Raw genomic sequence first — 25,021 nt, forward strand, 5'->3', positions numbered from 1 at the left:
TTCCTCTCTGGCTTTCTTTGGCTGTGGCTGTTCTGTCCCCTCTTCCTTGTCACTGTACCTGATTGACTCCCTGCACTGTTCTTATTCACAGATGGATGGATGAAGCCACTAATGGTGTAATCTAATGCTGTGTGGCATAGCAACTTGTGTTCTCTTGTTTCTGGTTTTTAGATTCTTGATGGAGAGGCAAATAAAGTTGCATCCTTTGGTTATTCTATCGCTGGAAATATGGATCTTGATAGAAACACCTACCCTGACATCGCTGTTGGGTCTCTCTCAGATTTTGTATCTGTTTACAGGTGTGTGGAGTCCTGTGGTATAGCTGCCTGCATGGGTAATTGCGGGTGGAGGGTTGAGGTTTTTACGGCATGTTAATTCTGGAACAGCATGGGCATTGTCCAGGCTTGTGGGATCTAGTTTCGTTTTTGGCCAGAACCCCGAGATCCATCATTCGGAGCCAGCTGGCAAAAATATTGGTTGAGGGCAGAGCCAGATGCAAAATGGTGGCTTTAAGGGGTGGAGCCAGTTACCTACTGTGCTTTGTAAGCCACTGGTATGACCTGCATGTAGGGATGCCCGGATTGTGTGAAATCTGTCCTGTGTGTGTTTCGTGAATTGTGCGGTTTCAGACGGATTCAGTTTTTTTCCCTTATGTGGAAAACTACACAAATAATTCTGTAAGAGGGTTTGCAACAATTTACGTCATTTACCTTAGTATGTAACATTTAGCATATTGTCCCCCATTCCATTCAACTTCCCTCTGTGTACATTTACCAGTCTCAGCAGAAACGTGCATATTTTCCTAGTCCATGGACTCCGTGCAGCCTGTGGCGGCTGATCTGCAGAGGATTCTGCAGGTCGGATTCTTAGAAATCCGAACTCATTTAGTCCATCTTGAATTCTCCAGCAGCCCTACCTAAATATAGACAAACAAAACTACATTTAAGTTGTTACAGATCCAGGATTCTATGAGCCTAATATTTTGACAGGGATTGGGGAAGCCTATTGGTTGTTGTGATGGTCAAGTAACTGGGAGTCAGAAGCCCTTGGTGATCTATTGCAAATCCTCCAGTAGATCTACCACAGGGGTGTCGAGCCTCTTTCAGTCCGAGGGCCAGATTCAGTTTTGGCGAGGCTCTCGGGGTCAGCATTCCAGCGGTGGGTAGGACCAAAGGCAAAAGGGGTGGAATCAAAGGCAAACTGGGCAGGGCCAAAATACCAGCCTCTTGTAGCTTAAAGCTTCCAGTGCTGGTAACTCAGCCTTAGCGGAAGCATTTCACCCTTTTAGAATGGGGGGGAAACTGCACAGAAGCTGGGAAACCACAAAATGGTTGGTGGTTGGGGGAAAGGGGGTGGTGCCAGGGAAAGAGTCAGAGGGCCAGCGTGGGACTCCAGCTGGGCCACATTTTGCCTGTTCATCTGAGGTTGGTCTGATCAGCCATTAGATCCCGATATGCATTCTGCCCACCCCAGCTCTAGAACACTTGCAGGGAGATGATTCTGCTGTTTCTCCCTCTCCCCCCACCCCCTAATATTTGTTCATATACTTGGGGGGGGGGGAGTGCAACATCCATCTCCCCCAGCAAACAAACGTAATGGACTGAAACTAAACTTCATCTTCCCTTTGTCCTTTCTCTCTAAGCGATGCCTTTGTTTCTTCTCTCCAAGCCCTTTTGATGGTGTGTCTCCTCAGGGTCTTAGGCTCAGCTAACTATGGGTCGGTAGGGGCTGAGAGGAAGCGAAAGAATAGGGTAAGAGAGGTGGCAACAAGCAACACTCTTCTTCCCGATGCTGAGAGAAGCACCACAGCCACTGCCGCCGCCACCCCCGCATCTTCCTTCTCTCCAGCGTGGGCCCCGGGGACATCGGGGATAAGAAAGGACATGGCGGCAGCTGTATCTGTCGCATCCCGCACCGTAAAGAGCTGGGCCAGGCAGCTGCACCCACCGTTGTCTTCCTTATACCCAGTGCCTCCAATGTACGTGTTGGGGATGAAGCCCAAAGGCTTTGGAGATAAGGCAGATGATTGCATCCAGTTCTTCTCTTTACAGTGTTAGGCTGAGGGAGCACTGGGCAGCTGAAGCTGTGCTGCTTTCAGCACTACTGCTTAGTCCCGCTCCTGCCACCAGTCCCCCCTGCTGCTCACCACCACCGATGCCTAGGGTGGCCACTTGCACATCACCAATAAAGAGGATGCCAATTTGCATAGCATTTGCATATGCTAATGTATATGTGTAGGTGCAAATTTAGAAATGATAACTATTATTTAAAGACAAATACAAGACATCTCACCATAGTGGGGAAGAGTGTGACTAAAGGACCAGCATGCCTGCTGGTCAGTCTGCTCTTCAGGCGCTAAATGTGGATGGGCAGCTTCAAGACCCCCTGATCTCCCTTCCAATAGCTCTTTATCTTTAAACTGGACTTGGACTAGATAGCCCATCAAATAGATGATGTCTTCAAATAGAGGACTGTCCTCTGCCAGATGTGCAAAATAGAGAACTGTCCTATGTAAAGTAGGGCACCTGGCCACCCTCCTGGCCTCCCTCCTGGTAAGCTTTGGGGGGCATACTAGGGAGGTCCCAGGGGGGAGGGCACCAGGGGGTACCTTGCCCAGGGCCCTGCCAAACCTGATGCTGGGCCTGAATGAGGTGGCAAAACCTGTCTTGGACTGTACCATTCAGGCAACGAAGGGGGAAGGCTATGCTAGAGACCTTCTCCCTAACATCTAGTTTTGTGTGTTTGGGGAATTGGTTTTCGCGTGGAGGATCAGTCTGTCATGTGAGCCTTCTGCCTGCTGCCAGTAGTGGAACAGTCCAGACATAGGTCTGTCATGTCCTATGATGTTTGTGAAAATTAGGCCTAGATTACCACTGGTATAGGAATAATTGCTATGACTTTTTCAATCTTTGGGGTATAAAACAGAGAGAGAGAAAGAGAAAGGCCTCCGGACTGGGGAGAAGGAGTCAATGATTTCATTCTAAAGACAGAACCTTGTTTATCAGGCACGTTGGATTTTTTGACAAAGTGTTTTCCTTAGAAAAAAGAAAAAGAAAAAAGCTGTGGTGAAAAGGGGATTCTGGTGCGCTTTTGATGGTAACGCATCGCAAAGAACAAAGCTACCTTTGCCTCTCCTCCCTGCACCCCATATGAAGATGGAAGACCCAGTGTTGCTGTTACTTTTACCAGCATAATGCATTTCCCTTTCATAGAGTTTCATTAATTTTCATGCCTGTTTCTCCCCCCACCCCACCTTTCCCTCAAACATACAAGATCAAGGCCTGTGATAAACATTAAGAAAACCATCAAGATAACTCCAGACAAAATCGATCTGAACAAAAGGAATTGTAAGGACAACAATGGAATTTGGTAAGCCACTGAACGTTTAATCTGTGCTTCCAGTTTTAGCGCCTCTCGTGCATTTCATATGCATGAAAACTTCAATTGTATGGTGAGATGGTGTATTGCAGTGGAGGTTCCTGTTTTAGCCTGCTAATACTACATTTCTTGGGCTGGGTCCTTACATTGCTCCAGTGGTGTTGAAATGGAAGTAATGTCACTTCTTCCCACGTTGCCTGGGTAATGTGAGAAGCATGGGAATCCATGGTGCCAGGTTTGGGGGCCCTTTGGCAAAACGCCCTCTATCGGGCCCAAGTGTCAGGTTTGGGAGAGCCCTTGGGCAAGACACCCTCAATGGGCCCCCTACCTTCTCACCACCGTTGTCACCAGCTGCTGTTGTCCCTCCTTTTTCTCATCATTGCTACCATTTGCTTGCTCGACAGAGAGAGCCAGCGAGCAAGTAGGCAATGGCATCTACTGCTCCTCCTCCTCAGTGTTATGATTGTCTGAACCTGAGCGAGAGGCAGGTGAACAAGCAGGTTGCCATGGTGAGGAGGAACAGCAACTCCAGGGGGATCCTGCGAGTGGGCCTCGCAGGTGCCCACCACGCCTACCCTTGACACTGTCAGGGTTGTATCTGAGCCCATAGAATCCCAAGGCAGCTCTGATTCTGAGGAGGAGAGGAACTCTCTCATACTTCAGAGGCACAGCTGGAGAGGGAGCCCCCCCCACTCACATCCCTGGGAGCGACAGTGACCCAGGCATGGAAAGGGAGGGACAACTTGAGCTTTTAGACGTCAGGTGCAGGCGCAGGCACAAGCGAGAGATTGCAGGAGCCGAGCTTAGGCGCTCAGCCTGATTGGCTCGACGTCAACAGCTGCACCCCGAGGCCCCACGGGAGAGGGGGAGATCTTCTTCTCCCACCCCTTAAGTTCAGAGAGTTGCCGCGTTTTTCCCAAATGGAGATCAACTGATATCCTAACCCTTAGAGACCCCTAGATGGCTGTTCCTTTGTAGTTCCTCTGTGTCTCAGGCAATTGGCATCCGTATGCTTCATTAGGTTGAATGGAATTAAAGCCTTGGAAAGCAGCCCTTTTGTCTGAGTGTTGATTCTGGTTACTGGAGGATTCAGTAGGCAACAGGGGCACCCTGACAGCCACCAGCCCTGGTGCGGCCCCTGCCCAGGCAGGCTTGCCTCCTCCTTCCTGCTGGTCACTCACTCACCTCCTCCCTTTGGGTGCAGTTCACACAGCTGCTGGCTGCATGCGTGCTGGAGAGCATGGGAAGTGGAGGCTGCTGCTCCAGCTCTTGTCACTGCTGAGATGCTTAGAGGGGACAGGGAAACAGGCAGTGAGAGCAAGGAGCAGCAGCAGCAGGGCCAGGGGGCTCTATGGAGTAGCAGTGGCCCCCGTGCTGGGGTGTGGGCCTTGTCAGGTGCCCAGCAATGCCTATCCCTGGCGCCGGCTCTGCATGCTGCAGCCCCTTCCGATGCCAGTGTTAAAACTCAGCTTCCTGAGGGGCGATGCTGGCAGCCAGAAGAACCACAGTGTGGGATCTGCACCAGGGGCCCAGGGCTTCTCATGTTGCCCCAGCGGTGTCAGAAGGAGTGATGCTGGTGCAGCTCCCTTGCTGTTAAGGTAATGCAAGCACCAGACCTTAGATCCATAGAAGACGTGTTGATGGCACCACGTCCTTGGCCACCGAGGAAGGTCCCACAGGCACTCTGTTTTCCTCTTGAGCTTCCAGCAGCTCTTTATGAATGAACCGTCTGCCATGTTGAACTCTCTTTTTAAAGCCCGTTCTACTCTTTTGAATTTTGACAGCATGGACATTACAGCGTGTTTTGAATATACAGCTAATCCCAGTAACTTCAACCCCCAAATAAGTAAGTTGCAACGATAATACTTGCATATCACTAAGTGCGTGTGTGAGTGCGTGTGGATAATTTCAGAAAAATCAGTTTTCTCATCATGCTTTTTTGTGGGGAAGTGTCTGTCATTCAGAGGCTCACAGTGACTGTCCGCATCAGACTGTGTTTCATTTAAAGTGAGTTTCTCGGCTACCGTGCTGCTCACAAGCGAATTGCCCAAATATTAGTGTGCTGTTTATGGAGAAGTTCACACAGTGGCTAAACAGTGTTGTGTATCCCTTTTAACCAATTCCTGCCAATATTCTGGCCATAGCATTCTAAGCTATTACGTTTCTGGACATTCTTCAAAGGTAGGCCCATGTAAGGTGCATTAAACCAACTATCTACTTAAAAGAAAACCATGTTCCAGATTTTTTTTTTTTTTTGAGCAGTAGCCATGTTAAATCTGTTAGTCTTCAGGGTGCTGAGGTGCTCTCTTGCTTACATGGGGGGGGCAGCAAAGGGGTTCCTTTATCAAATTCTTCTTCTTCTTCTTCTTCTTCTTCTTCTTCTTCTTCTTCTTCTTCTTCTCATTTCTGTACTGCGCGATAGTCAAAGCTCTTGGGTAGTTTACAACAATTCATTAAAAATACACGAGCATTACAGAAATACAACGCGATAAAAACAGTATAAATTTTTTTAACACAAAAAATTAAAGTATAAACAGCTAAACACAATTTAAGTAAACAATGTTTTCCATAATAGACCTGTTCAAAACAGCAGACATAGATGCCTCATCATATGCCACTGAATTCCTGGGAGTAGAGGGCAGTTTACACCTGGCGCTGAAAAGAAGACAGTGTCTGCGCCAGGTGGGCCTCAAATAAAAAGGTCCCTTAGAGTCGCTTGGATAGACACGCAGAGGATGGAGGAAATCTCGGAGCCCTCCATCCCTCCTAAGTCTTGCCAGCAAGAGCAGGCAGGGCAGGAAGAACAGCAGAGGCTTTCTTAGCCTCTCTGTCTTCCCATTTAGCTATTTCTGCCAAACAGGCATCTGAGCCCCTCTAGCTCAGGGGGTGAGGAGGTGGCTGAGAGGCCTTTGGATCTGGTGGATCTGCGGCATCTTCTCTCCCCTCCTTGCCTACCAGCATGCCCCCACCCCTCCCTATCCATCCTCTACCTGAGGTCAGAACTCAGCCCTCAAAAGAGGGAGCAGCCACAGAGCTTTCTGTGGTGGCTGGGAGGTGTGGGGCTGGGTGGGTGGGTAGGTGGAAATCCCCGCATGGATTTTCCCCTCCAAGGTCGTAGCTCTGTCTCTGGCCTCGGAGTGGGAAATCCTCAGCATCCTGTGGCCCCTCGCCCTCTGAATTGTAAAGCCCCTTACATCTCTGAAGTCCTTGATGTTGTCTATCATCAAGTCCCAGGGCACGGTCTGAAGGCACATGAGGCAGCCACCTTGCTGAAGCTAAGCAGGTCTGGGTCTGGCCAGTGCTTGGAGGGGAGACCCCCTGGGAACCACAGGTAGCCACCTTGAATTCCATGATGGAAGAAAGGTGGAATATAAATGTAATTCAACAGTTAAAACATCATAATTTCCCTGAAAAACCAGCTTGTAACACTGTGCTCAGCTATAGCGATGTGTGTTCCCTGTGTTACGCACTTACGTAAGTTGTCTCAAGTCTGGTGCCTTACAAGGCAAGGGTGCAGGGGATGTGGGGATTTGGCTGGTTAACATACAACAACCGTAAATACTATATAATTTCCAGGAACATTTGAACAAACCAAGAGCAGCGAATAAAACATAAATGTACCGGTTGGCAAGGGTCTGATTTCATTCTCTCTCTCTTTTTCTTTCTAGAGGTAGCATGTTCAGAGTGCAGCCTTCATGGTGTAACGTGTCTTCCCTTCCTATTTCTGAGAGTTTTGTTTCTCTCTCTCTCTCCACCCAACCCCTTCCCCCTTCGCAGTTCTGAACTACACATTTGAAGCGGAAAATGAGAGGAGGCGATTAAGTCTGCCCTCGAGGGTACAATTTCCCAGACCTTCCACCGATCAGTTTAGCGGAAAGGTGACTCTCGCGGGACAGAAGAGGAAAGAGTGTGTGACGAGCAGGCTTGAGCTGCAGGTATGCCAAGCACAAAGGCACACCTGGCCCTATTTTAGCCTTGTCCAGATTAACTTCTGGATGGCCAACCTGTGGTTCCTGGGCCACATGTGAGAGCTGGTGTGGTGTAGTGGTTAGAGCAGGGGTGCAGAACCTCAGGCCTGTGGGCCAAATGTGGCCCACTGGGGTACCAGTATGGCCCCCCAGGGTTCCTCAATTATCCATGCCCCCTCCCTCTGCTCCATGCCCTTTCCCCTGACCTCCGGTTGTTTGGTGGTTTCCCGGCTTTTGTGGCATTTTTCCCCTTTTCAAAAGGTTGAAATGCTTCCCCTAAGGCTTAGTTACTGGCAGTAAGAGCTTCAGGGCACAATCCTATGCATGTTTAGACAGAAAAAAAGCCCTACAACTCCCAGCATTCCCCAGCCAGCATGACGGAAAAAAGCCCTACAACTCCCAGCATTCCCCAGCCAGCATGATGGAAAAAAGCCCTACAACTCCCAGCATTCCCCAGCCAGCATGACGGAAAACAGTCCTACAACTCCCAGTATTCTCCAGCCAGCATGGCTGGCTAAGGCATGCTGGGAGTTGTAGGACTTTTTCTGTCTAAACATGCATAGGATTGCACCCTGAAGCTATAATATGCAGATATTTTTGCTATGTTCGACCCCATGTCTTCTTCCTTTGGCCTAGTCCCCTTTGGCCTTGGCTCCACCCACCACTGGAATGTGGCTCCTCTAAAATGGGATTGGGCCCTCCAGCTGAAAGAGATTCAAGACCCCTGGGTTATTAGAGTGTTGGACTAGGACCAGCGAGACCTGCATTCAGTGACCTTGGCCCAGTCACTCTTTCTCTCACTCTACCTTACCTGGTAGTAGTAGCTGGAAGTAACCCACCTGTCAGGGGTGCAGAACAATGGGCCTGGGGGCCAAATCTGTCCCAGCTAGGGTCCCAGTTGGGCCCTCCAGGGTTCCCCATAAGGCCACACCCTGTTCCCTTTCCCTAACCACCGATCATATGGGGATTTCCCTGCACTTTTGTGCAGTTTTGCCCGCATTCCAAAAGGTTGAAATGCCTCTCCTAAAGGCTAGTTACTGGCAGTAACAGCCTTAAGCAAAAATATGCTGGTGTTTTTGACCCCACTGCTTTTGCATTCAGCCCCATTCAGCCCTGGAATGCAGCTCCCAACAGCTTATTGGAAATGGAATTTGGCTCTTGGGCTGAAAGAGGTTTGACATCCCTGCTTTCTTTGGTGGCACACAGCACATTTGGACTTGGATTGCTTGTTACCAAACCCAGTGTGTGTGTGTGGGAGGGTGGTATCCTGTGTATTGATGATACCTTTTTCATATTTCTTAGGACAAAATTAAAGATAAACTGCGTCCAATTCCTGTAACAGTTGGCGTCACAATGAATGATCCCATGTCCAGCACACAGTCGAGGAGGAAGCAAGGAAGGTCACTTCCAGAACTTGTTCCAATTCTAAATTCAAATGAGCCAAAAACAATCAATGCAGAAGTAAGTGATTCGTTGCCTGTTTATCCATAGATCTATTCCGATCTTCATCTTTTATGCTGCACCATATTTCAGAAACACGTAAAGAGAGGGGAAGGGTTATCTGAGCAACTTATCCTAGCTCCGTCTGTACAGTTCCCGTTCAGACATCTGCATTCGTTCTGTGGGTTGCTTATTGCAACTCATCCTGAGCCAAAATGGGGCAGGGGTGTGTGTGTTTGCATTTCACAAACCCCTTCACCCACGCAAAAAGCATCTCAGCCTTTAGCAATTTGTCACGTCCTCTTGAGAAAGGATGCTAAAGTGATTGCCAAGGAGTGAGTGCTAAGAAGGGAGAGTGGCAAACAGGTCTGGATTGCAGAAGCAACTGGGCTAGTGCTCCCTTGTCCCATTCCAGTGGCACAGAATGGACTAGCTTGGGCAGAAGGTATACGATGGTGATGCTCATCTGAGTGTAGAGCCCATTGAAATAATGCAGTGCAGATGCACAATATCCATGTTTGGAGGGCTGCTGCCGGTCAGTATAGACAGGGATGTATCTAATCCACATCTAGTTACATGTAACTATGCAGAGCTAGAACTGGGTTGGGGCAGAAGTCTTGCCGTACAGCTTTGGCAGACAATGAAACCACCAGCATAGCCTGTCAAGACAGGTAGAGTCAGCCCAGTAGTCTCAGCAGTGGTGACATGTTCCTTCCTTTGTCTTCAGTGATGTCATCAGGTAGCCGAATCTAATTGGCTATACAGTGACATGATGTCATCACATTCACTATGTGATCCCTGGCTAGCTGAGATCAAGGAGTCAATGGTGCCAAAGCAGCAGCAAATAGAAGCTGTGAACAGATTGAGAGGAAAAAAACATGCAAGATTTGGCGGAGGAGGGGGGCCGACCGCCTTCACACCCCTTGAAAGCCCACTGTACACCTTGAAAATATTTGTGTATAGAAATTTGCCATAGCACTCTTTGTAAGTACACAGTGGGTTACAACGAATGTAGGTGTTGTCAAAAAAGGAATGGCACACAAGACAGAAATAACTGACCTCAATTTCAAATGTGGCTGTTGTAATTTGTGTGATTTTGATTACCACAATACTTAAGTGGCTTAATTCCAACTGCTGAATGGTATCATTCTTTGTTCCAAGACTAGTATCCTTTTCCTTGCTGGTGTTAAGGGTGCTTTAAGGCATTTGCCTCCAACACAGGACTCATCATGCATGGAAAAAATAGCGCCACATCAGTGAAGAATAGTGGAAGTTATTTTGTCAAGAAAACACAGCTGTAGGCAGTGGCAGTGAAGTTTAGATGCTTCTGGTCTTGTTGGGGGTTTTGTAATGGCACTTCCAGTACAGATAGACATGAAAGTAACAGGTGAGTTTTCCACAGGCATTCTCAGCACTGTCCTTTCTGTGGTTCCTCACTTTTCCCCTCCTCCCAGAAGACTGAGAGCTGATTCACATGTTACTGCCATAACATGGGAAGCTGTTCCCCCTTGGTCTTGTTCAATTGCACTCTGATGGTGTTTGGATTCAGGGCCGAAGGCCCCAAGATCAATCCCTGGCATCTTCTGGTAGGGTTGGGAAAGAACCCTGTCTGAAACCCTGGAGGGCTGCCCATCAGTACAGACAGGGATCTGCAAACGTTTTGGGTTGGTGGGCACATCTGGCATTTGGAGAGTGTCACGGGCACTCTCACAAAAGGCTGCCATTTTGGGCACAGCCAGTCACAACACACTCGTTTCCAAGAAGGCAAACTGGTGAGACTAAAAGAAAAGTAACTCTCCCAAGAACCAGAGGCGGTTCTATTTTGGGGCAAATGGGGCAGTGACCCTCCACTTTCCCCCACCCACTTGTGGCAGAGAGATCCCCCCCACAACGAGGCATGCGCAGATGCCAAGTGCCACGCATGCTCTTCTCCTGTCCTCCTCCTCTGGCAATCTCAGTAGAATCCTGAACATCTGCCCTGTCCTCCGCCCTACCAGCCCCAGTAGGCACCAGCTGCCACTGCAGAACCTAAGTACAGCACAATAGTGGAATCTGTGCTCTGAGACACAAAGCCCCTCTTTTGAACCCAAATCAAGATGGCACTGGAGAGCAGCCCATCACTTTGCAGCATGCCAGCCTCCCAGGTGATTTTTTTTAGATCTTAAAAAACAGAGTAAGAATCAGGGGCAGGGAGACTGGCACGCTCTGAGAGCGCTAAGAGCGGGCACATCAGTGTGCACGGGTACTGTGTTGGGAGACCCCAGATGTAGACAATACAGAGCTAGCTGGACCAGTGGCGTGACACTGCATAAGGCCGCTTCCTGCGCTCTTGACCAGTGGGTAGTCGAATCAGTTCTGCCGCTTGCTAGCACCCAGTCGTGGTCCAGCTGGAGAGTGTTTGACCGATCAGGACTTCAGTCATGGATGTGTCCATGTGGTTCTTGGATTCAGACATTACTGGAGCAGTGCGTGAGATAGGGCTGTGGGGAAGCATCTCCACGTCCACCCTGGCCAAGTATAAATAGGTATAAATGTTGTGGTAGAACCAGTAGTTGGTGGAAGGGAAGAAACCAGGGTAGCAGGAACTGGTGACTTACTATGTTGCATCCCATGGGTTGGATCCAGATATAAGTTAATCCCATGGACCTCAATGGCTCTACTCCAAGTATGGCTAGGAGGGGCTGTAGCTCAGTGGTGGAGCACCTGCTTTGCATGCGGAAGGTCCCAGGTTCAATCCTTGGCATCTCCAGGTGGGGCTAGGAAACAATCCTGCCTGAAACCCTGGAGAGAGATGCTGCCAGTCTGTGTTGACAATACTGGGCTAGATGGACCAATGGGATGACTCGGTATAAGGCACCTTCCTATGTCCTTATGTCCAGTATCTAGATTCAGCCCCATGTTTTTTAAAACATTGTGATAAATCAAATGTGACATTTTAAACTCAAACTGCTAAGCTTGGGTTCTTTGTAGGTGCAGTTCCTGAAAGAAGGTTGTGGACCAGACAATATATGCCATAGCAATCTGAAGCTTCATTACAGATTTTGCTCCAAAGAAGGAAATGAAGACAGATTTGCCTACCTCCCAGTGTAAGTCTTACGGGATGTGGTGTTGGTTTGAAAAGGAAGTGTCTTTTATGTCTTGGTGAGGCGAATCTCTGAAACAGGACTCGATCTATTTCCCTAGGGAGAACAACATTCCAGTGCTTGTCCTCAAAGACCAGAAGGATATCGCCCTTGAAATCACAGTGACAAACAGCCCATCGGATCCACGACATCCCCAGAAAGACGGTGAAGATGCTCATGAAGCTAAACTCATAGCTACCTTTCCAGATAGCTTGACTTTCTCTGCATTCAGGGAGCTGAAAGGCTTTCCGGTAAGCATTTCTTCCAGGTGATGAGGACATTCAAAGACATGGTTATTTCATTAAGCTTTGCCGTGAAACTGCCCTTTTTTCTTTAGGACAAACAGCTGACCTGTGGTGCTAATCCCAATGGTTCTCAAGTAGACTGTGAACTTGGAAATCCTTTCAAGAGAAATTCTAATGTAAGTGGTGTTTTCTATCTTGGGCTGGGATGTTTGAAAATCAGTGTATCTGCTAGCAGAGGCACACTTCCCAACTGTAACATAAGTAGCCTACATCAGTAAGGTGAAACAATAACTGGTTTGTTTCTTCATACAGTTCTTAGTTTGGCATCCATCTTGGAACCATACCCAAAGCACTGGCCTGGAGCATGCTCAGTTCCAACTTTTCTAAAAGAAACACTCCTGCCTTTTCACTACTAGGTGGCAACAATGTAAACATATCTTACACCAACCACTACCACTCCTGCACTGAAAATGGAGGGATGCTTCGTTCCTATGCCCCATATAAGTTCAATTTTAAACTATGCCCGAGCGAGCATTACAAGCTCCAAAAGATCCCTCACTCTTGCAGGCCCAGCATTGGCACCTGACATGGTCAGGCAAATGCCAGGACCCACTGGAGCTGACGCCAGGTTTTTAATTTAAATAAGTCATTAAAATTAATGTAATTAATTTTAAGGACAGTGCTGTTATTGCAAAGAGAAGCACCAGCATGCACGGCCATAGCAGCCGCCATTTACCCCCCCCCCAAATACCAATGCCTCTGGACTCTGCCCAGGTGGGGGACCAGAGGCATTTGGAGGAAAGAAAATGGCAGCTTTTGCTCAGCCTCTTCTACCTTCTTTCATCGCTGGGTATCAAAAGGAAAAATAACATGCTGGGCTAACACAATTGTTTACCTTTCTGGGACCTGGCACTGAAAGAGGATGCACCAGGCCCAGCAATTCCTACCTGTTTGTTCCTGCATGCTTCTACCACCTGGTAAGCTTACAGGGCAGGAGAGAATCACCCAGGACAGAGGCTGATGGGGAGGTTTACTTACAATGATGGCAGCTGGCCAAGGGGGGGGTCACCTGGTGGGGGGAGAATCGAATGGGAAGCAGTTGCTCCCCAACCCCAGAGGGCACCTAGCCCAGGGCCTCCGCAGACCAGCCTTGGGCTTGCCTTCCTGTGTGTCTCTATGAGCCATTGTTCTGGACGGTGTCCTGATTGGAAGGAGGCAAGCTTAGAATGGTGGTTCACGCAGAGATGCAGTGGGGTGGGTCTTCTTGCAGAAGAATTACCTTTTTCTGCGGGTGGGTAATTCTTCTGCAATGCATGATGGATCATACACAGTACAGACCTGTGGCAGAATTACCATTCTCCACAGAGGAGCCTAATTGGTAGGAAAGAAGGGCAGAGCCAGAAAATTATATAGACATAGTGAGCAGTTTTCTCTGTGGCTCACTGGTGCCTTCGAGTATTTAGTTAATGTATGTCTCATGGCACACCAGCTGTGTCTTAGAACCATGGTTACACAAATTACCTCATTGGCTCACCAGCGGCTAGCACACTTCCCCCATCTGGCAAATCCTTGCACCTCCAGAAAAAGCCCTGCCTGTAGGAGAGAAACTTCTCCTTTCCTCTAGGGCAGCCGTCTCCAAATGGGCACCCTCCAGATGGGTTGGACTATAACTCCCATCATCCCCAGCTAGCACACTGTTCTGGGGGTTGTAGTCCAACGTATCTGGAGGGTGCCCAGTTGAGGAAGGCAGCTCTCGGGTATACTTGACGGGAAGAGAAGAAAAAGCCGGGATGGTTTCTCTTCCTTCTGATGGGGTTTTTGCAGAAGGCAGCAGCAGCAAAGCACTTTGTGATGAATGTGTGACTACTGCCACACAATGCCTTTGGCTTAGTAAGTCAAGCAAACATTTGTGGAACTCTGCCCAGAGCACACTTTGGATATTACTGGTTTAAACCTCTGGCATTGCTGTATAATTGCTTTTTCTTAACCTTTTGGAAAATGTTTGACCAAGTAAGCATAAGTGCTTGGTTCATGATATTCAGCGTGAGCAAGTCAAAGCCTTTAAATAGCCAAGGGTGCCTTTTGAGGAACATCTTACGCAGAAATCCCAAACGATGACTGCAAAATGAGTTCCAATGGAATCAATACAAACTATTTTATTTCTCCCCGCCCCAAGGGCAAGGGTGGAATTTTGTTACAGAATCAAAGAAAGCATTTGTCAGGAAGACGGTTGTCCAGTTATTGTATGGGGCTGAATTTAGGGGTGGGGTGGTGAATATAATTCCCTAGTGACAGACAATACAAATTGTTAAAAAAAAAAAAAAAAAAAAGCTTACTGACCCCCCTTAGTGGTACATCTGCTGCTCTACTGAGAGTAAAGATGGGTCTTCCTTCCTCTAGGGCAAGAGCACAACAATCATTTCACTTCAATATTCTGTTGAATTTAAAAAAATAAAATAAAGCAGAATATCCAATAAAATACAGACAACAGCTTCATCGTCAGAAATGAAGCAAAACAGCTATTCATTACCATCTAGCCAGCGTGGAAGCCGTAACAATTAAAAGGAAAGAGAAAAAGCTTTTGCAGAAGATGTGAAAAAATACAAGTATCTTCAAGAATGCAGTAAATGATACTTAAAACCTCTTGCTGAGTATTTGCATACACCTTTGGTCGATTCTGATACTTCCCAAATGACTGCCAGTGCTTCAAGAATCTCTCTCTGATTTTAACCTATCCCAGTACATAAAGCAATTTTGTCATATAAGATTCATGTCTACGGTCTGTCTTAACTGCTCTGCATTTGTTCCTTTTTTAGGTTACATTTTATGTGATTTTAAGTACAACTAAAGTTAATGTGGATACAAGGGACCTGGACATTAATCTGAAATTGGAAACGTAAGTTTTTTTTAAAGAAATTGTATTCATCACCTTCCCTAATGCTTGTAAATATTCTGAAATAGCTGATCTGGTTGTGAAGGCAACTGAATTATGGTACAAAAATAGCTGATGCTTTTTATTAAAAAAAAACAGCAACCCACAAGTATCCTTTTGTTTCCTTTTTGCTGCAGAACAAGCAATCAAGTAAATTTGGATCCAGTTACCGCTAGAGCTAAAGTAGTTATCGAACTGCTTTTGTCACTCACGGGGTAAATGTCATCGTTAGCATAACAAATCAATGCTAGACACAAAATGGTCACTCTTTACAATGTGATGTTTCTTTTAACAATAGGATGGCTAAGCCTTCCCAGGTGTACTTTGGAGGCAACGTCAGGGGCGAAAGTGCTATGAAATCGGAAGATGAAATTGGTAGCTTAATTGAATATGAGTTCACCGTAAGTTGATCAACATTAAGAAACAGTTCTCTTTCACGCATGACAGTTTCAAAGGGTGGTCTTGTCTTGGCAATACAGTGGTGGCTTTTAAAAATGGGCAACCTTCAGTATGGAGGCATTGGGGCTGTTCACACAACACGCTAACCCACACTCGGTGGTTGAGTGTGAATTGTTGTTGAACCGTGGGTTGTTGTTGTACCATGGGTTAGTGTGTTGTCTGAACCTAGAAGATTTTCCACAGGGTGGCTTGTTAACCATGCAGTGTGTCTGGTTAACCACGTTGAACAACCCAACAACAAACCATGGGTTCTTAAGATGGTTTGTTCGAGAATAATAAGCCACACTGCACGGTTAACAAGCCACACTGTGGAAAATTTCCTTGGTTCAGACAACATGCTAACCCAGGGTTCAGCAACAACCCACACTCAACCACTGAGGGTGGGTTAATGTGTTGTGTGAATCCAGTCATTGGGTTATATCCAGTACTGGCCATCAGCCAGCAGAATGGCAACTGTTGCTGGGAAGGCTTTCCCCTCCCCTTCCCGAAGCCCCCCAAATCAGCTTCAGAGAGTGGAGGACCCTCCTGAGCAGATGTGGGGATTGTGTGGAGGGGATCCAGGTGAGAATGAGAGGCTGGGGAAGCCCCATCATGTGAGCAGAAATAGGATTTAACCTATTGTGGCCATTGATTTTTCAAAAAATGGAAGCCAGCCCTGTGCATGAAAATATGGTTTGGATCCTGTGTTTCAAAGAGGAGAAGGGGATGCTCCTGCAGGGACAGGGAGGGGAGGGGAGAGGTCATGCCTCCCCGAGAAGCTACTCTGGAGGATTGGGGGCCTTCTGGAGTAGCATGGGAGGTGGTGCTGAAGACTAAATAAATCTCCCTTCTTCCTTGGATCTGAGCCTCCACTGGATCTGAATCCCCTTGTGTGAACGGAAGGAGCCCTTCCACTCATGACAGTGTGACTCGAAATCCAAGCCAACATGCTTATGAGTTAGTGGTATAGGAAATGGTCATTTTATATAAACACTTTATATAAACAAGATTTGCTTATATAAAGCTTCACTGCCTTCAAGATCACAAATTCTCCAACTGGTTGTTTTTTTAAAAAAAATTATTAGATTTTTTTAAAAAAACACCAACAACCACCCCCAAACTTTGTAAATTTGAAAACTGAAATGTGATTTACTATATGTTTGTACTACAAGTAAAGCTTCTACATTGTATTCATTCATAGTAGTCAAAACTGTTATAAGAAAATGGAATAGAGATTTATAGTAAAGTTGGAATCATTGCTTTTATGGTACATTATATTTTTCTTTTTAAAAAATAGATGCCTGTAAATCTAAATCTATAAGGTCTTATTGGATGAGTAAATGTGTCTAGTTTTAAACAATTATTCCCGGCAGATAACTAACTTTGGTAAGCCACTGAAAACGTTTGGTACAGCTTTCTTGGACATCCTGTGGCCAAAAGAACTTAAGGGAGGCAAGTGGTTGCTGTATTTGATGTCAATACACTCCAAAGAATTAGGAGAACTCCAATGTGACCCTCCGCATGAAACAAACCCTTTAAGAATTGAGGTAAACGAGTTTTTGTCTGAATATTTTCTGAGGTAAATTGCCAACCATCAGCTTAGTGGTATTTTTTTTTTAAAGAAAGTATAGTGTTTGGGAGGAGAGCCTCGTGTGGCGCAGAGTGATAGGCGGCTGTATAGCAACCGAAGCTCTCCCCACAACCTGAGTTCGATCCCAGCGGAAGCCGGGTCCCAGGTAGCTGGCTCAGGTTGACTCAGCCTTCCATCCTTCTGAGGTCGGTAAAATGAGTACCCAGCTCGCTGGGGGAAGTAGTCACGACTGGGGAAGGCAATGGCAAACCACCCCGCTATAGTCTGCCACGAAAACGCTAGCGCAAGCGGCGTCCCTCTAGAGGTCAGTAATGACCCAGTGCTTGCACAGGAGGAACCTTTCCTTTAGGGGCCGCGGTGGCTTAGTGGTTAAGACGCTGAACTGCAGACCGGAAGGTCAGCAGTTCAGCAGTTCAAGACCCGAGTGCTGTGTGACGGAGTGAGCTCCCATCTTCAGTGCTGCGCTGGCTCTTCGGCTTAGAAATGGAGATGAGCACCACACCCTAGAGTCGGACACGACTGGCTGGGGACACCTTTACCTTTACCTTTATGGTGTTTGGGGCATTTGGTTGGCTTCTTGAATATGGAATGCAACAACAGTAGAATGTTTCAGTGTTGGTGCTGTCAAGAAAGAAATGCATTTTTTTTACCATATATAGTAGAGTTGTCCTAAGGTGGTACATTTTTTGGAGAAAAACAGTAAACACAGCTACATTTTTGTTAGGTTATGAGATGCCATTAGATCCAATTGTGTGTATATCCATATTAGGATATGTGAAAGAACTGGTGTTAAGTAAACGTCAGGAGTTAGTTTGGAATTTATTTGTTGCAGCCACTAAATGAAGTAATAATGAGGTACCCATGGTTAAAAGCTGGTTATTGAAAGAATGGGAAATAGCAAAAATGGTAAAATTAACAGAATATATGCAAATAAGAGATGAAAGAAGGAAGTAGTGTTTTTCAATAATTGGAAACCCTCTTTGGAACATATAAGTCAGAAATATAATTTGGATATTGGTAATTAATATTTGTGTTGACTGCTCTTCTATGCCTGATCATTTTTCTAGAAATCTCGAAGCTCGAGAACAAAACGTGAAGTTGCAGAGAAGCAGACAGAGGGTGGCAAAGGCTTTTCTTTGTTTCCAGAAAGAAAATATAAGACCTTGGTAAGCACTGACTTTAAACAGCTTTGTGGCTTTTCCCTCTTCCCCTTTATTTTGGGAATAGTGATGAAGTGTGTGTACCAAAATAATGTGAGCTTTAACCTTGCTTTGTTTCTTTAGAATTCCAAACTACACTAAATATGATGTATTGTGGAACAGCTTTATTAACCTACATTTAAATTCTTAAGAACATTACTGGGTCTCCCACCAGGTCCACCTGCCAGTTATATATGGGCAGAAGTCGTAGTAATGCGAATAATATACTCCATTTGGCATACTGTGTTCTTTTACCTCCTTAAAAATGAAATGCTCGGCTAATGAATGAAAAACTAAGTGTGTAGCAGAGCAGAGAAGCTCCGCTGTTAAAAACAGTTGGTTAATAAGATGTGAAGCAAGTTTGAAGAAATGTCGGCTTGACCCTAAAGTGGCAGCATCTAGTGATATACAAAACAGCCGCCAGTCTATGAAAGAACAGGGGCAAGAATATTATGCAGGATTGGACACTGAAGTAGTTAGGGTATCCAGATTTTCCTCTTGTTACCCTTCCCCAAAAACATACCATGGGGAAGAGAAATATCTTTCTGAGAGTACATCCCTCTTTCTTTGCAAGGCCTTTATAGCCTTATGCTTCCAGACAATGAAAACTAATTTTAGGGACAGGAGATATAAGAACATCCTTAGGGAACGACGTTTCTGTATTTCTGGTAGTCACGTGGTTGAGGATACAATACACTATGTGTTACATTGCATGTTATGTAAAATTCCAAGAGATAAACATTTAGTACCTGTAGCTTACCTTAATAATATGGATAAAATTATATATTTGTTGTCAAGCACATCCAAGTTTGTTATGCTTTACACAGCTAGATTTCCAGTAAAAGCAGTCCAGCTCAGAATAGCCCAAGAGGATAAATGTTTTACTTAAGAAAAGTGGTCTCTGCGAACACGTAGTCTTGTAAGGCACTGAGTATTTGTATACTGTATACTGAATTTTAACTTGGTGATAGAATTTTTATTGTTAATATTCTGTATTGTATAGATAGATGCCTGTTGTTGGTCTCTTTGGCTATAACCTGTACTTTGTTGCCTAATAAATAAATGAAAATAACCTACATTTAGCATGTTGTTTAGAATAACTGTCTCTTTGAAATGGACAGTTTCAATGTTTAATGTTTAAAGACATTAAAGCGTGAAATGTTTAAAGACATCAAAGCGTGTTCTAGCACCTTAAAGGAGAACAATTTTGTGGGGGTATAAACTTTAATGGAATGGAGCCCACTTTGTCAGATTCAGGATTACAACATGGGCTGTAGTCTGCGTTATCTTATGGCACCATAAACCTGGGAGCATTTAAGGTGTCACAGGACTCTATTGTTTTTGGCCAGAACAAAACAATATAGCCATTCGTAACTTTAAAGAGGGGCAGAGGTAATGTAAGGACAGCAAAGGCATTTTGCTGAAATGTTTTTGTTATTATATCTTGATTATATTGACATTTTGAAAGTTTTGTCCAGTGGCTCTAGTGGAAACAGGACTTTCTCCCCTCATACGAATAGTGGCTTAAATGAATTTAAGGGTGCAATTGTGTGGTTCCAGGAGGACCTTGCAGGGGCCATAGGATAGACTGGATCTCCCACTCTGAAGCCAGAGAGGGAAGTCTGCCTTCGGAGAAGCGGTCCAACTTCCAAGCCTCCCCTGTACAAGTGTGGAAGCCTCTGCTGGCATTGCTTCTTGGTTGGTCCTCCAAACTCAGAGCGGGCAAAAGGGAGACATGAGGGATAGATGGAGGGGGTGGGGGAAGGATTACATCCACAGCATCCAAAGCCTTCCCTTTCCCTGACTGGAAGCAAAACTATGCTACCCTGGAGCTGGCATTGCCAGTTTCCCTTCTGTGGGAACCGAGGTGGGAGGAGAAGGAACTGACTGGAGAAAAGGGTTAGAAGCCACCAGAGCCCGCATCTTCTGTCCTGCTGGTGGAAGCCCTATCTCAGATTCTCCTTCCCTCACGCCGTAAGATTGCTTTGTAAATAGCTTTCCTCCTGTTTCTAAATGTTTGTTTTGGGCTTCCTTATGGCTACAGAATGGCATGCTTTGCCAAAACCCTGAATACCTTCAAGGAGGTGCTTTTGAAATGTGTCTGTGTATTTCATGCAGGAATGTAACGGGGAGGCAAACTGCGTCAGCATCAGATGTCCCTTGCAAGGCTTGGACAGCAAAGCATCTGTTGTGTTGCGTTCAAGGCTGTGGAACAGCACTTTCCTAGAGGTACATTCCCTAAACTTATCCCTCATAGACTCAGCCCCTTTTATTGGTTCTAACAAAAGCATATCTTTATTTTACTTTCCTAGAGGTACGTTCCCTAAACCTATCCCACATAGACTTGGATCAGCCCCTTTTATTTGCCCTAACGAAAGTGTATATTTTTTTTTTCTTTCCCCTCTTACCAGGAGTACTCTAAGATGAACTACCTAGACATTCCCCTGAGAGCTACAATCAGTATTGATTCTGCAGCAGATAATATTAAGCTGACAAATGAAGCTACTAATGTGAGTCTGTAACATTTCTTTAATGATGATGGCCGTACATTTCATAGACTGGACACTGTTTCTTCGAATGAGATCAACAGACCAGGAATACTCCAGTATTCTGAACCAGGAATACTCCGGTCCATCCAAGTGGCTGATTCTGTTCACCACCCTCAAAATATGCATCAGCTAGTTGGCCTCTGCTGGCACTTGAGGACTTCATTGTTTCTTAAGCTGGCTTCCAAAGACTGTGTGCGGTACTCTTTATGGGAAACAAATTCTGTGGCACGTGGCTGTTGTGAATGTGTAGAAATCAGCCTTTTCCAACCCTGCCGCCCTCCAGATGTGTTGATGTGCAGCTGCCATTCCCAGGAAGCATCTTGGCAGCTATTGTCCAACATCTGGAGGGCAGCAGGATTGGGGAAGATTAGATGGAGGACAATGGGCTACATTGGAAATACACATCATGCTGATAGGGGAGGCAAATTTCCATCAGTTCACATATAGTTAACCTCAAGATCGATATAAACGCTGTCTTGAGAGGGTCCGATCCTTAAAGGAAGCCTAAAAATAATTATAAATAAATAAAATTTAAAAACCGGGTCATACCTAATAGACCTATATCGTCTTCCTGTGATGCTGTTGGCAAGATTGTCATTTCCCTGATTATGTCACAATATCCAGTTAAGGCTGAGCAATAGAACTGCATCCACTTGTTGTCATGAAGGCTCTCTTGAAATAGTGGAATTTCTCAGACTCAGCATAGTAAAAGTGGCTCCCCTCCCAGCCACCCCATTTGCCTCTTCTAAACTTGTAACATAGCTGTCATTTTCCCCTCTGCCACAGCATACAGCAACCCAAGAGGTCTAATAAGAGTTTGCAGAATGCAAAAGATGTGTGTGTGGGGAGTGGAGAGCACACGTTTCTACTTTTAGATGCTGTTGAGAAATCATCCCCAAAATAGGTTTGATGTTGTCCACTATGGTTTCATAGCTGAAAGGCAGCCTTTGGCAGCTCAGTGCTCTCTAGATGCCTTGGACTACAACTTCCATCATCCCCCATGCTGGCTGGTGATTATGGGCTTTGTAGTCCAAGACATCTGGGAGGCGGCAGTCTGGGGATGGCTTGTCAAGGGTCTTCAACATGGATGTAAATCTGACATTTTAATATGTTTGAACACCTGAAGCTCCCTTCTCTCCATTGACATCCCTGTTCTCCTGTAGGTGCGGGTTACTGTCTTCCCTGCAAAGACGATAGCGTTGTATAAAGGGGTCCCTTGGTGGATCATCTTAGTAGCCATTCTTGCAGGATTGTTAATGCTTTCTTTGCTGGTGTTCTTACTATGGAAGGTGAGTTATTTTAGTAATATGCTATTTTAATATTTGCTCGGATTTTCCTTTTGACATTTTTTTTACAGATGGAAAGAAGCCATCATCAATTTAGTATAGGGAAATGTGTTCCCTCTTCATTTTGGTTGAAATGTTTAGTAAAATTACTTTCCTAAACAAGCAATTATTAGAGAGAATGAGAGAGACATAAGTAGTTTTAAATTCCTCATTATTTAGCCTGGAAGAGACCAGATGCTCATTTTAAACTAATTTGATTTTTTTTAAGACAGAAAGGCGTAGGATAACATTTGTTTATCTTCTAGGAAGCAAAATAGTACTTGGGAAATTCTTATAACATGCAAATATTTTAAATGTTAGGAAATGGGGAAGCAATTCCTAATTTTAAAACACATATTATAGAGATATATAATTTCAAATGAATCAATCTAGGTAGGATTGATTGTCAGCATTGCGTCTCTGCATGTCTACAAAGGCCAAGATTCTGAAACTGACCAAGATCATGAAAGAAACTGGCTTGAGATAGTTTTTGCTTAGGACTCATCCATATATCTATAGCTACACATACACACACACACACACGCACTCACATTGGACTCTGTGTGTCTGTGTGATTGTATGTGTGTGTGTCTTAATTATTTTTGACATGTTAACGTTAAAATATAATAGGCACAATCTTTCTCCGTGTGAAGATGCAGTACCCAGGATTGGGAGAATTTCTATAGGATTTAATATTTCTTCCCTTCTGCTGCCTTGGCGTACACGCAAATGCAGTGTGCCAAGACATTGCAGGGGATGGGAGGTCTATGTGCAGCTCCCCTATTCTCATGCTTTCCTCCATCTTAGTGCTGAAATTACACAGGATCTTAAGAAAGATCTTTCTTGCCTGCAAGAAATGGGATACAAGAGTCCTGTGGGAATCCTTTATGCGTAGGCACTTCTAAAAAGCTTTTTATCAGGTAGCTTTGAATACTGAATTGAAACCAATTTTTTTCGGACTTTACACAATACCTTCTCTCTCTCTCTCTCTCTCTCCTTATAACACCAAAGTTTGATTCTGTAGAAAAGTGAGTTTTGATACAGAAGGCAAACATCGCATGATTTCAATTGTGCTATCCCCATGCATTGAACATTTGTGTCAGGCTCCAAAGAATGAGTAAAAGAAATGTTTATGAGTTTACTGATCTTTATTGTGTCATGCACATAACTGAGGGACTGAAGCAGTAAAGAAGATAGCTATGGAAAAATCACTGCAAGCATGTCAGCTCGAAAGGTTATTGTAGAGTTGTGACATAATCGGATGCGTATTTTCAAATGCACATACAAAGAAATCTGGTTCACCCATTTCTTTTTTGCTTTCCACATTAGTCTATAATATTGACTAAATGCCTTGCTTCCTTATAGTGTGGTTTCTTCAAGAGAGATAAGAAAGATCATTATGATGCCGCATATCACAAGGCTGAGATCCATGCTCAGCCATCTGATAAAGAGAGGCTTACTTCTGATGCATAGTATTGATCTACTTCTGTAATTGGTAATTGATCGATTTTGTTTTTTGAATTTGTTAGCTGCGGGACATGCTTTTGGTTGTGGTGGCTAATGGCTGGAAGCTTGCTGCATCTGTTCCATTAATTGCTTCGTTTCCAAAACATCAATTTTTGCTTGCTTACATTGTTTATAATAATCCCCTTTCTCAGTGCACAATGATGCAAATCCTTTTGTCAATTGTTCTTTAACAGCTGTCTACTTGTGCATTCTTCCTTGACATTCTGAAGGCTTCCCTCTTAAGAGTGGTATCCCATCCTAAACTTGTTGGTTCACAATCCAGAAGACAGAATGTGGCTCCTGGAGCCTTTTTATTTTGCTATGAAAAAGGGGGGGAAATCCTGCTCTAAGCCAGAGGGAAAATCCCATGCTAAGCCACGTTATTTGTCCCAAAGAACCCTGGGCTCATTTTCTCAAGGCAAAGATCAGCAATATCAGACAAGCTTTCCTGAAGGGCAGCTTGACAACCACTACCAATCTTTTTCTGCAAGGGGCAGGAAAGGGTGGGACGTGGCCCAGACCACACACTCTCAGTCCACATGCATCTAGGAGGATTTGGTCTGCACCCCATGTAAGCTGTATGCACATCCTAGGATATGGCCTAGAATCCCCTGCAATGGGCAGAGGATCCATAGCAGACAGCCAGAGGTAAATTGACGGGGAAAGTGAAGGGGAAACACTAAGCTAAGCTGTCGTCTCCTGGTAAACAATGAGAAACCAGGAAATTTTGTCTCTCTCACCTGCATTTTCATATGCAAGGTTTACTTATTTAATAGATTCATATAATACTTACCATATCTAGAAAAAATATTCTAAATATTCTTTACCAAGCAAAGAATAAAATACATAATTAAAATACATAATTATTAATACAAAAACAAAAAAAAACATTAAAACCAGATACTCATGACACCATAATTAACAAACAAATTGGGCAGCACAGTCAGTCAGGGAAGGCCTGAGTGAAGAGATGGGTCTTTAATACTTACTAAAACATGTCACAGTAGGCACCTCCTGAATACCAGCGGGGAGGGCATTCTATAAGGTGGGCACTACCATGGAGAAGGCCCACTTCCAGGTTGCCACAAGATGGCAAGCTGCAGGTTGTGGAACAACCAGAAAGGTCTCCTACAATGCTCTTAATGATCACACAGGTCTATATTGAGGAAGGTGATCCGCCAGCTAACCTGGTCCCAAGTTATTTAGGCCTTTAAATGCCAACAGCAAAGACCTTGAACTTGGCTCAGTAGTTAATAGGTAGCCAGTGCTTAAGGCTGTCTGGGGCATGCTGGGAATTGTGGGACTTTTTTCTGTCTAAACATGTTTTG

General features: G+C 45.2%; 1 protein-coding gene across 2 annotated transcripts in view; it reads left to right on the top strand.

Moving 5' to 3' along the window:
• Nucleotides 1–25,021, top strand: part of ITGA6 (integrin subunit alpha 6) — an 81,719-nt gene that overhangs the window by 49,514 nt on the left and 7,184 nt on the right. The window contains exons 9-25 of one of the 2 annotated variants that reach the window (XM_084812879.1): nucleotides 172–299; nucleotides 3,274–3,369; nucleotides 5,163–5,224; nucleotides 7,156–7,313; nucleotides 8,649–8,807; nucleotides 11,757–11,872; nucleotides 11,970–12,159; nucleotides 12,246–12,329; nucleotides 14,970–15,049; nucleotides 15,223–15,300; nucleotides 15,384–15,486; nucleotides 16,897–17,070; nucleotides 18,182–18,280; nucleotides 20,432–20,542; nucleotides 20,725–20,823; nucleotides 22,026–22,151; nucleotides 23,553–23,682. In XM_084812879.1, coding sequence (XP_084669005.1) covers nucleotides 172–299; nucleotides 3,274–3,369; nucleotides 5,163–5,224; nucleotides 7,156–7,313; nucleotides 8,649–8,807; nucleotides 11,757–11,872; nucleotides 11,970–12,159; nucleotides 12,246–12,329; nucleotides 14,970–15,049; nucleotides 15,223–15,300; nucleotides 15,384–15,486; nucleotides 16,897–17,070; nucleotides 18,182–18,280; nucleotides 20,432–20,542; nucleotides 20,725–20,823; nucleotides 22,026–22,151; nucleotides 23,553–23,660 — 1,971 coding nt within the window. In that variant the 3' untranslated portion in view covers nucleotides 23,661–23,682. The remainder of the gene's footprint in view (nucleotides 1–171; nucleotides 300–3,273; nucleotides 3,370–5,162; nucleotides 5,225–7,155; nucleotides 7,314–8,648; nucleotides 8,808–11,756; nucleotides 11,873–11,969; nucleotides 12,160–12,245; nucleotides 12,330–14,969; nucleotides 15,050–15,222; nucleotides 15,301–15,383; nucleotides 15,487–16,896; nucleotides 17,071–18,181; nucleotides 18,281–20,431; nucleotides 20,543–20,724; nucleotides 20,824–22,025; nucleotides 22,152–23,552; nucleotides 23,683–25,021) is intronic. The other variant, XM_084812873.1, reaches the window with a different exon arrangement.

Source organism: Heloderma suspectum, chromosome 1 (assembly GCF_057233095.1).
Source record: "Heloderma suspectum isolate Gila_16-S chromosome 1, 16-S_ref, whole genome shotgun sequence".
In the NCBI taxonomy this organism is placed as follows: domain Eukaryota; kingdom Metazoa; phylum Chordata; class Lepidosauria; order Squamata; family Helodermatidae; genus Heloderma; species Heloderma suspectum.